Here is a 14,569-nt window from a genome sequence, read left to right as displayed (position 1 = left end):
CTAACCTAAAATCAAGTGTACGCCATTGTAAATTTATGAAAATTGTGTTTATTGTAATAAATATGATTAAAACTATATAAAAGTATTAAAAGTATTTGCATTTGCACTTGCACGGCGGCAGCGGCTTGGGCTCGAGAGAGCATGGAATCGGCGGAGGCACGATGAAGCTCTTCACCGGGATGGGCTGCGGCGGCGCAGCGCAGCTGCAAGGCGGCGCCGGCGCAGGATAGTACGCCGGCGGCGGCGGAGGAGCTGTCAAGTACATCGGCGGCGGCGCGGGAGCAGGGAGAAACATTGGCGGCGGACAGGCCGGAGGCGGCAGCGCCAATGGAGCCGGCGCATACTGAGGAGGCGGCGCCTGCAGTAGTAAAGGAGCTGGTGGCGCAGCAGGCTTCTGGTACACTATCTGCGGCGGAGGCGGAGGAGGAGCTTGCAGCAAGAGCTGTGGCGGCGGCGGCGGTGGAGCCATTAGGAGTTGTGGAGGCGGTGGCGGCGGTGCCTGCAGCAACAACGGCTGCGGTGGCGGGGGCGGAGGTGCCGCATAGACAACTTGAGGCGGCGGCGCTACCGGCGGTGGGAGTAAGCACGGCGGCGGCGGCGGTGGCAGCAATAGAGGTGGAAGAGACGGCGCCGGGAGAACTAATGGCGGAGGCGCACATGGGGGCGCGGGTAGAACGAGCGGCGGAGGCGGGGGAGGCAGTAGAAGAGGTGGAGGAGCCGGCGCCGGCAGGTATAAAGGCGGTTGTGGTAACGCCGGCAGAGCCGCACAAGGGGGCGGCGCGGGTAAAACAATTGACGGCGGAGGCGGCGGAGGTAATAGAAGAGGTGGAGGTAAACACGGCGGTGGGGCCGATGCATAGAGAAGCGGGGAGGCTGGTGGTGGCGGCGCGTTCGCCGGCATCAACAGGATGGTCGGCGGCGCATCAAGACAGTCATCTGAAATGTGATTATAATTAGGTTTTGTCGAATGCTATATGAAAATACACGCAAATACGCAATTACGTCTAATTTTGATTGAGCAAGTGTATCTTGTAAATAAATATTTAGGAAAACATAGACTGAAGAGAAACTAATCACAGAACCTATTAAATAAGTAACAAAACACTACCTAAGATGCATTATTTAATAACGTAACGCAATTTTTAACAAAACAATATGGTACATACCTAAAAGAAGCTTCTTCGGCTTCAATAACCTGTAAACAAAATATATTTTAATGAAGTTTATGAAATCATTAGTTTTACTTTATTTTACAAATTTATTTATTCACATAGGAATACTTACGACGCCAAAGCGAGCTTCTTACATTCCTTCAAATCTTTTAGTGTTTCAAGCTGAAATAAAAAAGTTAAATTTATAGGTCACTATAATTGATATTGATATTTATAATAACAATTCACAAACATATCATGAATAAAAGTTTTTTTTTTGTAGCAACGATTTTTTATGTTTCTTAAGAAGGGAGTAATGCCAGAAAATTAGAAAGGAACAAAAAATATGGCGCGCCGCGCGATACTTGCGATGAAAATAAATGAAAGTTAGACATTTTTCCGTGTTTTTTTTTTGGTCGAGCCAACTTTTTTTTAGAATCTGCCCTAGCAAAGTAGTCTAGATTCAGAGTGTTTTTTTTCGTGGCATTTGCTTTTGGTTAAAACGTGTAAAATTCAATTATAAAAACTACAATTTCGCGTTAATGTAAAAAATTTTAAACTACATGTTTATTCACTATTTACCAGACACAAGCCCTTCTCACTACAGCAAGCCTCTATATGGCTCGTGGCCAGAAGCAGTATCCCTAGGGAGGACCAAAAAATGTGCCCCCCCATTTTTGGTACTTCTCCAACACAAACCGAAAATATTTATGAATAAATGCTTACCTCAGAATCGTATATAAAGATACGTTAAGGTGGTTTCGTATGTTAACGCGATAGTAGCGATGTGATAGCGGCTGTATCGATAGGCCTTCGGTCCTGGGAACAGTTGCTCAATTTCTCCTATGATAAGATCGAACGTGCTGATATAAATGAACAAGTTATAAAATCTGATGAAGTAATATGCTAGGTGTTATTGTGTAAGTACTCGATTGTTGAATAACACATGAGTTGTAGACTTCTTGTCTCGGATGCATACAACAAATACCCATATCTATATTGCACTCGGTATCATTCCACATTTAGGTTTTTTGTACATTTTCGCTGAATGATACTACGTACTGTTTGTGAATTTCGGAGGAAAAATAAAGTATAATCCGAACGAAGGGTACGAACAGAACGAGTCGTCTTAAGTACAGTCAGCAGCAGAAGTCGCTATACACTCCAGGTGCTCAAAGAGAGGTAAACGTTTAAACTGTCAAAAAGTTGTTGACTGTCATGGTAGTATTTACTTGTGAGCGCTCAACGTGTCACAAATATGTTAACAGTCGCTATTCATTAATTTCTACACTTACAACAAGTCATTGATACCTTAGCTGTCAAAAAACCAATGGTATCTAAGCGGTCAACGTGTCAAATATATCTGAACAATATGGAAAAATAGACTTTAAAGCATACAAGTATGGTCGAATATTGAATAAAAGATAGCCATGCTAATTTCAGGTTTGCGTTTTGACAATCATCGAAAGCAGTACAGTCTTGTCATCACATACATCTATCTCACGTTTTGCCCTTCAACCATTTGACAGGAGCCTCTCGGTCAACTTACTGCAAACTATTTCTTTTAACAGAATCGTCAAGACGAATGACACATAGCAAAAGCTAACTGAAGCCGAATTTAGAGCCAATTGTCAAGGCACGTCGTGGTCTCAGTAACAGGCGTTTGCTTTTCAAAGCAGAGACCGCGGGTTCAAATCTCAGTCGTACGCACCTAGAGATTATACAGCTTTTTGTTTTTTTTTTGGGTTTCATTTCTATTATTAATTTGTGTCTTCTGGTTTTATGTTAATTTCGCATTAGTTTATATAATTTTTGAAGATAATGTCACATGTAGCGTAGGTATGTACGACTTTCTATCAGGACGTTGTAGGTTTGAACCCGCAGTGGGCGTTACTTAGATTACTCCTGTGCGGAATGCCATTTGATATTTACTACTCAAAAATCACGTTTGTTGTATGGGAGCCCCACTTAAATCTTAATTTTATTCTGTTTTTAGTATTTCTTGTTACTTATTATAGCGGCAACAGAAGTACATAATTTGTGAGAATTTCAACTGTCTAGCTATCACGGTTCCTGAGATACAGCCTGGTGACAGACGAACGGACGGACGGATGGATGGACAGACGGACGGACAACAGAGTCTTAGTAATAGGGTCCCGTTTTACCCTTTGGGTACGGAACCCTAAAAATGCTGGTCTCTTCGAAAACTGACTAAATTAAATTAAAGGATATGAAAACAATGCATTTTATTAATTTCAGACATCATGTTTCATAGTAACATTTATTGCTTAAGACCTACACAATCGATATCTAAATAGAAATAGTCTTAGTTTTATTTTTCAAAACGTTCGGGGTTCGATTCCCGAGCTGAGTACACATTTTTTTTAATGTATGAATGCAGTTTTTCGTGTTACTAAAATCGATGACATGATTCCTAAGAAGAGATCGGTGTATATCTTATAGTATCAGATTTTCCCATACTGGCCGATCTAAATGGGCCACCCTGTATAGTCTATTTTAGTACAATAAGTGGGCTAAATAAATATATTAACATAGGTATATAATATGATCAACGGTTTGGAAGAACAGCCGCATATGACAGTTAAAATAAAAAAACCGATCATTCTAGTAGAACCTACTTATTTATTGAATAAGTTTGACACTTAACGATAAAATACTTCTTTAAGAAAGGAGGTGTCAATTCGTAGTGCTACAGTATTTATTTTAAAGTTAAACAGATAAAATGTTGATGCTTAGTTACCATTGAAATAACAACTGCTTAGCAACTGGTGGCACCCTGGCTGCTGACGTACGTGATTGGCAGTGCGTGTAGGTATTAATGACAGCAGCTTGAATTTGATTGCTTAGTTACCACTGACTTTTTAACCGTTATTGTCATTGTGATTAAATAAGGGTGTATGTATTAAAGAAAAACTCAGAAGTTAAGGTATTTGTGACGAACTGAAAGCCTACGTGAAAATGACATCTTAGATGTCCTTATTTTTGTGACGATTGAAGTGTATATGTTTTCTTGGACACCTTGCCCGCTCAGGTATATCTGCTGCTGACTGTACAGTGGAATCTCGATCTGAAGGGAAACGTCAAAAAGTTCGTGTTACCGACTTAGAGAGGTTCTTATAGCTTTTTATTCGTCTTAAAGAAGTTTCGAGTTACAGAGGTAAAATGAATGAAAAATTCGTATTAGGGAGGTAAATATAACGTATAAAGTACGGCCTTATTATTTTCTTCGAGTTACAGAGGTTTGTTGATAAATAGTTTCGAAATATAGAGATGATATTAGAATACGTCTATTCTTCCTGAATTATGCTTCTTTCGGCTATTCTGTCTTGACCTGCCTATTAGTTTAGTACGCCCATATTATGACGATGGGATGGTTAGCCCCGGGTTAGTGGGATGGTGCGATGGTGCAAATGGCCCTAAGGCCCCATTCGCACGGCAGCTTTTTCAACGCGCGTTAAGAAAGCGTTTGAATGACACAAATGGATACATGTGTATTTATTCACACGACAGCGGTGGCGCTTTTTATCAAGCGTTGTTGGATTTTCGACTTTAAGCCTTAAATCGTTAAATCGAATTTAGAGAGTGTGGACAGATACAAGCGCTTTTTTAACGCGCGTTGAAAAAGCTGTCGTGCGAATGGGGGCTCAGAATCACATGGCATGAACCTATAGTCCGTTTTTTTAACGTTAGAAATAAGGTAAGGTGTATTCGGGTAATACCGAATGTCGGATAATTCCGAAATTCAGATGAAAATCACCCTTAATTCCATCATAACATAATAAAAGTCTCTTTTCGGAATTATCCGTCAGTTTTCGACATTCGGAATTACCCGAGTAAACCTTAAACAATCTTGATGTGTATTTTAATTGAAAAACACATTTTAAAAATAAGCTACGGCAAATATGTAACAAAATTATGAATCTAATACGATCATTTATATTCTTCTGCTTTCATAAGTAATAGTTATTGATATTTAAAAAGCGTTTTTAATTAAAAGATATGTTAAGATCGCTTACCTTCTTTCAAGTTCTTTCTAATGCTAAAAAAAACGAACCATAGCCGCCGCCAAAATTGTAATACATACCAAGAAATTAGAGGCAGTAGAAGTTTTACATAAGAAATATTTGTGATCTCTCTCTCTCTCTCTCTCTCGCTCTCTTTCTTTCTTACACGTGTTCTGTTCCTGTTTATTAGTTTTAAGTTTTAGTTTTTAATTTTGGGTGCCCTGAAAACCAGGGCAGTATCTTACAGACACTGCATATGCTGAGCGGTATCCTGTTTGGTGTATGTTTCTTTTATAATCTTTATGTTGTACCTACCAAATGTATGTTATTTTACGCCAAATAAATATTTTCTATTTCTATTTCTATTTCTACATAGTACAAACTTTCTACTCGCTCTTTTGTTATTTGTATACTTAAAAATTTTTAGCAACGAAAACTGGTATCAGTATCACACAAAGATTTATGTTGCGTTAATATTCATGCATTTCATGTCGTTTTAAAATGAGAGCGTAACGGCCCGATTCCAACTTAAAGATACGTCAGTTAATAGACCTAGAAAAGATATGGATTAGATATGTCAGTGTCAAACAAGTGTCAAAATTGACGTTTCTTCAAACAAATACGTCACTTTTGACACTTGTTTGACACTGACATATCTAATCCATATCGTTTCAATATCTATACTGTTTGACCTATTTCATTGTTCGAATACCGGCGTAAGTTCTATTGTATCGGAGCGGTTTTTGGGCGGCGGGTTCGTCACTTTTTCGATCGAAGTTGGGCAGTCAAATATGTAAAATAAAAACAGAATTCATGGTCAATAAAAATCGGAATTTAATAATATAAAGTACTTTCTTAACAATGGGATGACGCCGAAAATACAATATGCCAATGAATACGTTTGCACAATATACTGCTTTGTTGTTGTGTAACGTGTTTTATCGAAAACAGATCTGATAATAAACAAACGTAATCTTTTGAAAAGAAAATTATAATTTATAAAGCAATCGAGTCCGGTATGTTTTTGTCATATACAGAAATGGAGGTTACCAGACTTCACGCAAGAAGGATTTGTAAATTATTAATACTACTGAGCACATTATTTATGTTCGTAAGTATTAGTTTGTTTAATTATAACAAGCTCTATATTAACTCACATTTATAGACGGGTAACATGTGTTCAAAACGCGGAAGTTTTATATTGCAAAGCTCTAGTGACGTTCCACGGCAAAAGGTTCCTTATGGCGGTTGGCGCTTACGTCGCCTAGCGCCGCAACAATAATATTGGAGCGGCGTTAATAATAGCGTAAGCGCCAACCGCCATAAGGTACCTTTACCCGTGGGACGTCACATTATTATTATCTTCATAATATTTGAAAAGATGTACCTCGACCACATTACTACTAGTCCCGTTGCATAATAAATTATGTTCTCGTTTAGTTAGAGTATTTTCTGAGGTTCAACTTCCCTTTGTACAAAAATAACGTTTTACATAAAAAATCAATAATGTTTAAGTTTCATACTACTGTAGTTAAATTTAAATGGAAATATCCTACAATAACAACATTTAAATGTTACAAAAAAAACCAATTATACGAATTGAAAAAAAAAATTTCTTTTTCAAATGATTTCGGGTAGGAATTTAACACATGTAGAGTTGTAGACATAACTATTACTAGGTGCAGTAACACTGCTCTGCCTATGTATTGGCAATTTTTATGGGCCCTTGCATGCAGAAGTGACGCTAACAATATGATTTGAATGATGCGTCACTTCTGCATTTTTTTTTAAGTTTTTTTTTTTTTTTAATTTAAAGTCTCATGTGATTTTATAATATATAATTACTTGGTCAAGCAGATCTTGTCAGTAGAAAAAGGCGGCAAATTTGAAAAATGTAGGCGCGAAGGGATATCGTCTCATAGAAAATTTGAATTTCGCGCCTTTTTCTACTGACAAGATTTGCTTGACCATCTATAGTACGATCGATATAAACGAGATTAAACGTTACTACTATGAGTCCCAGTACTGAGTTGTTTAATTTGTTTACTTATAAAAAATATAATAGGTAATAAATGAAATATTTGTTTTTCAGTGGATAAACTCCACTGCATCGGGGCCAGTACTTAAAAGTGCTTGGTTCCATCTCTTATACTTTCTCTAATTATTTTTTCAGATTCAAACATCAGATGGCATCAATCTTGGTCTTATCGCTGGTGACTTAAAGAGGTCTGGACCTGGGCCCTTGGTAGTTCGAAAAGTATCACATCACTCGCCAGTCATCATTAATGTTAATCCCGGATTATCAAAACTTCCTGGTATAGCAACCTTGCCAAATCCTGTGCCAAAATCACCAAAACTTCCTTGTTTAGCATCTTTACCTCCAAAACCCTTTCCAAAGTTACCAGCAAAACCTCCGCCTAAACTTTTAAAGACCTCTAAATTGAAAAGATCTCCATTAATACCCTCGCTTCCTCGACTGCCTGGTTTTCCACCACTTTTGCTACCTCATTTGATACCACCCGTGATTCCCCGTTCCCCACTCCTTCCTGTTATACCACCTATTCTGCCTATTCCTACTTTATTACCATTCCTGCCACCTCCATTGCTCAGAGCTCCGAAGTTGCCAACATTGTCACCATTTCACCCGCTTAAATTACCGATTCTCGGGAAATCTCCACTGGAGAAAACATTAGGTACAGTGAAACTTCCGCTAACAGATAAAGGAATAAGAAGAAAAATTTCTAAAGACCTTCTAGATCTAAAAATTAAAGGTTCCTTGACAACTCCTGAATACTATAGATTTAAGAAACTATTACTTATTTAAGTAGGTAGTTTTGAACGAGGTTAGATTAATATAATTATTTTTGCAGGGATGTTCCGACGTAAGACTATTCTGCGGCGGCCTTTTAGTTTGTTGTAATGTGTTTACTTGGGATATGGGAACAGCGATATGAGATGAAAAGCGACTATTGCGGATTTGTGGACCAAGCCTACAATTATATGTAGTAAAATTATGGATTATATGGAAGTGGCCTATAGCATAAAAAAATTAAGATTATAGACCAAGTTTCAGGATGACCAGTAATAATTGTATACTTAATTTAGAATACCTATTTAATTCCTATTTAATGTTTTACTCGTGATAACGAATATCGTATAATGTTTCATAAACCATTATAAGAATAAATATAAGGATGGATGGTGCAATAAATTGTTTCGCCTTTTTCTTTTAATTTAATTTTATAATAATATTTAAAATTAAATAACAAAAGGATCAATGTTAACCTAAAACTAACATAATAACTTTATTATAATATCGGCGCATAACGTGTCCAATTAACAGCAAATTTAATGTACCTTAATTAAACGAAACATATATTATGTTTTCAAAAGAATAATGTAGGTACTAAGTACTTTTTATATTCAATACACACGACTCTTTCGTTATTAGGTAACTACGATAATATATCATTGTTTTATTTATTTTGTTAGTACAGCATTTCAGTCGTTTACCTATACCTAAAAAGTACATTTGAATAAAGCGTGCATCATTACGTATACATCGTTGTTGCCAAGGGTATAAAAAGTATAAATTAATATCAACACAATTACTTATACCCACGCCCTATTACAAATCAATGTTTGCCTTTCATACTATGTATAACGCTAAGACGAATGCTAGCTTCGAACTAATTAATCTTAGTTCGAAGCTAGCATTCGTCTTAGTACTACACTACAACTTAATAGTTGTAGTAAAAATCCATTGCAAAACACATACTCGTTACACTCGTATTATACTCGTTTACATTTTCACGAGACATGCTTGATCCACAAAAGATTTCAAAATGATATCAGTTTCCCCTAATTCTGAATATCACTACAATATGCAGAGGTCGAAAATATTCCCATAAAAAATCATTCTTTACCAGTGGTTTGACACCACTACCGGTCCCTGAAAACACCTTAAGGAACACCCCACACTTATACTTTTCTACACAAATACAATACCGGAACCGGGAATTCCCGGTTCTCACCATACAATCTCAGTACCGGGAGCATTCCCTACACACTAGCGTCTCCCGGGCTTCGGCGTCTAGCTAACTCTATAGCTGCTGTTCGACGCAACGTTGGCGCAACTGTGCAGCGACGCTATTTTCCATAGCGCTGACTAAACACCGGTGCTCAAAAGACACTGCCCTAGTATGTTGACTTTACTCATCTCAGTTTTCACTTAAAATCAGCATTTTGAGCTTCCATAACGTCCCGCTTGGCGCGCTGTTTAAAATCCCATACAAGATAAGTCTTAACGCAAACGCGTAAGTCACGTCACGCTATCGAATTAAATGTACACTAGGGGTTCTGGTGTTTGCAGTTAGCAAGTCTTTCACTCGAGTTTGTAGTCCTTAGCGAAGTCCATGATACTCTTAAACCCGCGCACTGCCATGTCTTTGATCTTCACCAGTTGCGCGATGAGCGGATAGGCGAAGGGCCGATCTTCGGCCCTGCTGGTAAAGCAATCCCAGGTCTCTGGCTTAAGCAGCGAAGCTCGTACTAGACGACTGCCCTGAAAAAAGGCATTATATGATTATGAATAGGCTATTCTCAAAAAAAATCTTGCACAGAACAATCTAGCCCTAACAAAACGAAGCAAATCTTGAACTTTGGGCACTTGGCGACGATATACATACTTAAATAGATAAAAACATAATTATGTAGGTATATACTTCGATGCATAGAATACATCCGTAACTAAGGAACAAATATTCGTGATAAACACACAAATAAATATCCTGACCGGGATTCGAACCCGAGACCTCCTGCCTATATGCAGGGTTACTACCGACTATTAGGCTAGGAGGCCGTCTATGATGCGATTCCATAATATATTTTCAGAGAGAATAGAATTTGGATAAATATTTCGATTTAGTATTTAATCATAATACATAAATTAGTATACGTAAGTAGCTATAAATCAAATGTATCATGCAAATGTGTAATAGGTATAAATAATGTAAATTTTTTACTATTTATAATTTATAATATTTTACTTTTTAGGTCTATATCTATTTATAATACAATTTATATATATTTATACTCGAGCAGTATAAATAGATACTCATACTCATTTATTCATAATATTCTTAAAATATTACATGTCAACATCAGAAAATAAAATACATATTATCATCACATTATTGAGAATAATAAAAAATGTGTGTAGAATTAAAATTACAATAATCATTTAATTATGTTCATTAAATTAAAAATACAATTGAAATATGTCACGATTAAAATAGGTATCATGTAAAGTATATATAAATTGTATTAATAGTCATCGTATAACTTTCAAGCTTTAACCTGCCGAAATGTGAGATTTCAGGGATAGACCCTTTTTAATATTCGTTAATTACTATACGTACCATATGAGTAGTCCCCCATTTCATGACGTGTATTCTACTGTTCCAAATGGCTTACAAATTTCATGTACCTAATCAAAATGAATTAAATAACGGCAGGTACCAACCTCTGTCACAGTCGCAACGAGCGCGACGAACACCACCAGCTTCACAAGGGGATGCCTTCCTAAGTTCATTCTCAAAGTAAAACTTGGCAATCAAATAAAACAAAAGACTACCGGCATAACAACTCCGCGTTATCCACTGCATCGTCGACAAATCTACTACACATTTAACGAGGACCACTTGGAAAGGAGACACGTAAAGTCGATAAGACACAGGAGATATAAATGTAATGATTTGTAATGATTCCGTCAGTTGTGTAATTGACCTTGTGCGAGTACAAGAAGTGGGTCGCGTAAGAACAGCCTCCGATTTGCTGACGATGCGTCGAGATGTGAAAACGTGCCATCCGTCAGACTAACATGAACCGAGTGTAGGTTTGGAAATGTATCGAATAGCGGTTGTTATTGCTTTATTCGAGGTTAATATATGTTTTGTTTATTTATCGAGCTGTAGGTAGAAAATAGCGAACTGCTTCGTCGACATTTTGCCTTTTGTGATAAATAATGTTTAGTTGCAGTATTTGTAATACGTGTTGTTGGGTGTTTCAGGTGATAGGTGGAGCGCCGTCGCCTCTGCGGGTTACCATTAATTGTGGATCACATGAAAGCGTAAGTAAAATACATACATGTTATTATTTCAAACTAAAACAAATAAATACTGAACGGGTTTCCGACTGGTAATCGTACCTAGGAAAAAGACTTACCGACATATCGTTATTAATTTATATCCTGTTTTGATGACAGTAATTTGTACTGACGGTTATTTAAACTTCAGTACAAATTAGTCACTATTTAGTGACGATAAAAAGAAAACTTACTTTATGAGATGTTATCGCTTACTTTACTATACTAGGTGTTTTTCTCCTCAGAAATATCTAAGCGTCCTTCCCAAAAAATACAAAAAGAGTCATAAGTTTTTTTAATAATTCCAGGATTCATCGATCCTCCGTTCTATCTCAAGAACTAAATCAGCTCAGAACAAGGGAACTTTTGACGTCAACTCATTCTGCGACCTCATCCACAATGCCATCCCAAAGGCAGTACAAGACGGCAGATTCGTCGTGGCAGATCAAGATGACATGGACCAAGAAGGATATGGTGATACACAATCGCCCATAGCCATAGCCCCGCCTAAGGGCTACATACCAAAGCTAGGTTTGTCCAGAATCAACAAACCAAAACTAAGAATCCCGGCGATAAAAGTTCCACGACTAGACTTAGCACATAAGCCGATAAAACCACCAGTGTTAGGATCACCGATGATCTTCAAAACATACAGGGATTCTTACGAAGAACCAACGAGCGCAGAAAAGATGGAGCAGTTTAAGAAAGGTGTCCAGAAAATGTTGCATTTCGTGAAAATCCTTGGGCAAGTCGACCAGTATTTGACGGAAAGGACTAAGATCGTAATAGAGAAGCTATCGAAAACGTTTGCAGAATAGTTCCATTTTATAAAATTAATTTATTAAAACTTTTCTATTTTTATACGCTATAATTTCGTTGTTTGTTTTATTTACCTTGTTTATCTATCCCAAAACTTTCTGTAAGTATCAGGTTCCTCTCGTAGTACAGAGGAAGATAGTTAATAATTATCTATTTTATTTATGAACACCCTTCAAAGGTAAATTCTAATTAGGCAGATTTTTATTTATTTGTTGATTTAATTTTTTGTTATTGTTTTATGGCTATAGAAAACCTATAACCTACTAATATGTGAGTAGGTAGGTAGGTATGTTATTTTTTAGTGTTTTTTTATATTTCAGTGATTTTAATGCAAAACTAGAAAAACAGTCACTATTAAAAGGTAAACACCGACATTTGAATAAATTGTAAAAAAAAGTTTCAAAATTTTTACTCAATGAAGAAACTGCTCCACATCAGTGTTATCAGTCGGGTGAAAAGCTAGTTAAGATAAATTAATAAATAACTTTCACAATTACCGTTAATTACTTATTAACATACAATTCACCGAAAATTCATTATTTGCACTCTGAACCATACACGGATCTCATTATAAATTTCGATATAAAAAACAATATGGAGCGTTGTTGCGCTTTAGAGTTCATTCACAGCATTTCCTGGAAACGATCACCTCGGTTCGGTAAGTTTTTATTAATTATTTAATGCAACAACAATGTTTTTATTAATTATTTAAGAAGCAGTGGTAGCCGAGTGGATAATGACATCTGACTTTCAATCCGGGGGACGCGGGTTCAAATCCTGGCTCGTACCAATGAGTTTTTCGGAACTTATGTACGAAATATCATTTGATATTTACCACTAGCTTTTCGGTGAAGGAAAACATCGTGAGGAAACCTGCATACATCTGCAAAGAAATTCATAGGTGTATGTGAAGTCCCCAAATCCGCATTGGGCTAACTCCTCTCGCGCATGAGAGGAGGCCTGTGCTCAGCAGTGGGACGTACATAGGCTGAAACGATGATGATGATGATTTAATGCAACTTCAAAGGAATTTGTGGATTTCGTTTCTATAGATTTTTTCAAGTTGATACCTTACCTACAGTCAGCAATACAATTCTCTTAGCACCTTTATATACAAAAACTTCTATGCAGGTACTACCTTTTCTTCTGCAGCTGACTGTACATTAGATATGAGCGCCGCGCCGGCGCGCCGCCGCCGCCGACAAAATTTTCGCGCCACCGCCGCCGACGCTGCGCTATCGGCGTGGCATCGGCGTGACCTTGTTAGATACTACTACTTTCAGAATCAGATAATATATATTTTGTCCAGTTTAGATCTTTAACTGCGCCACTCTGAATAGTTTATAGGCATTCAAAAGGTATTTTAGGTTCATATAACTCAAAAATATCGATGGTAAATGAAAACTTTTCTGTCTGGTAAATTTTCGCTCAAGGCCGCCGACCCCATCTTTGCAGAGTTCAGCCTAGCTCACACTTTGCGTTCTATTCTAAGCTGTCTGCTTGCCTGCACCTCGGCCTATGGCCTCGCATGAGGAGGCGTCGGAATCGGAATCGGGTCTTCAGTGTTAGGTGGAGCTCGACTTTGGGCATCGTTTTTTGACATCGGTTTTATTGAGTCGATATTGGTTATGACAATGACTGAGCTCGATTTTCCTCGCTCCGGCTCCTTTTTCGACTGTCGACAAGACGTTTCCCTGATATAGTCTATCAGCTATTTTTGACTTAGCACAAAAGACTGGATAAAAGGCCTCACCGAGATTAAGACCATCTCTGATGCCTTGGCTTTGCTGCTTATCTACAGTTTATTATGCGATATGAAACTTTTTTCATGCAAGTATTCGAATTATCCTTGAAATTTAAAAATGAACTTAGTTTGTAGCGTGATTATGGCAAAAAAAAACCGGGCAAGTGCGAGTCGGACTCGCGCCCGAAGGGTTCCGTACCATTATGCAAAAAAAGGCAAAAAAAAACGGTCACCCATCCAAGTACTGATCCCGCCCGACGTTGCTTAACTTCGGTCCAAAATCACGTTTGTTGTATGGGGTATGAGCCCCACTTAAATCCCTATTTTATTCTGTTTTTAGTATTTGTTGTTATAGCGGCAACAGAAATACATCATCTGTGAAAATTTCAACTGTCTAGCTATCACGGTTCGTGAGATACAGCCTGGTGACAGACGGACGGACGGACAGCAGAGTCTTAGTTATTACTAACTTACTACCCTACCCTACCCTATTGTTATTACCCTGTTATTACCCTATTGGGTCCCGTTTTACCCTTTGGGTACGGAACCCTAAAAACATGTTTTTTCGGTAAAATTTTGGTTTGAATTGCTTTTGTATAGGTCAAAAGTGTTTCAAGGCCACGCCGCCGATTCGCCGCCGCCGCCGACCGATTTTGACCGGCGTGCCGCCGCCGGCAAAATGCCT

The 14,569-nt window shown here is 37.8% G+C and overlaps 3 protein-coding genes across 3 annotated transcripts; 2 read left to right on the top strand and 1 right to left on the bottom strand.

Moving 5' to 3' along the window:
• Positions 1–25: 25 nt before the first annotated feature.
• On the bottom strand, positions 26–1,876 carry LOC134674363 (uncharacterized). Its single transcript, XM_063532419.1, has 4 exons — positions 1,734–1,876; positions 1,285–1,334; positions 1,177–1,195; positions 26–943 (listed from the first exon to the last, which is right to left on the bottom strand). The coding sequence occupies exons 1-4, from the start codon at positions 1,824–1,826 to the stop codon at positions 86–88; spliced, it is 1,020 nt and encodes a 339-aa protein (XP_063388489.1). The 5' UTR covers positions 1,827–1,876; the 3' UTR covers positions 26–85.
• Positions 1,877–6,126: 4,250 nt separating this feature from the next.
• On the top strand, positions 6,127–8,035 carry LOC134674947 (RNA-binding protein 12-like). The gene is made up of 2 exons (XM_063533105.1): positions 6,127–6,287; positions 7,350–8,035. Exons 1-2 carry the CDS (start codon positions 6,195–6,197, stop codon positions 7,998–8,000), a joined length of 744 nt encoding a protein of 247 aa, XP_063389175.1. The 5' UTR covers positions 6,127–6,194; the 3' UTR covers positions 8,001–8,035.
• Positions 8,036–10,948: 2,913 nt separating this feature from the next.
• Positions 10,949–12,192, top strand: LOC134674376 (uncharacterized). The gene is made up of 3 exons (XM_063532441.1): positions 10,949–11,116; positions 11,247–11,306; positions 11,630–12,192. Exons 1-3 carry the CDS (start codon positions 11,081–11,083, stop codon positions 12,137–12,139), a joined length of 606 nt encoding a protein of 201 aa, XP_063388511.1. The 5' UTR covers positions 10,949–11,080; the 3' UTR covers positions 12,140–12,192.
• The last annotated feature ends 2,377 nt before the right edge of the window (positions 12,193–14,569 follow it).

This window comes from Cydia fagiglandana, chromosome 20 (assembly GCF_963556715.1).
Source record: "Cydia fagiglandana chromosome 20, ilCydFagi1.1, whole genome shotgun sequence".
Lineage (NCBI taxonomy): Eukaryota > Metazoa > Arthropoda > Insecta > Lepidoptera > Tortricidae > Cydia > Cydia fagiglandana.
The sequence above is the reverse complement of the archived record's forward strand: the minus strand, read 5'-3'. Positions and strand labels throughout refer to the sequence as shown.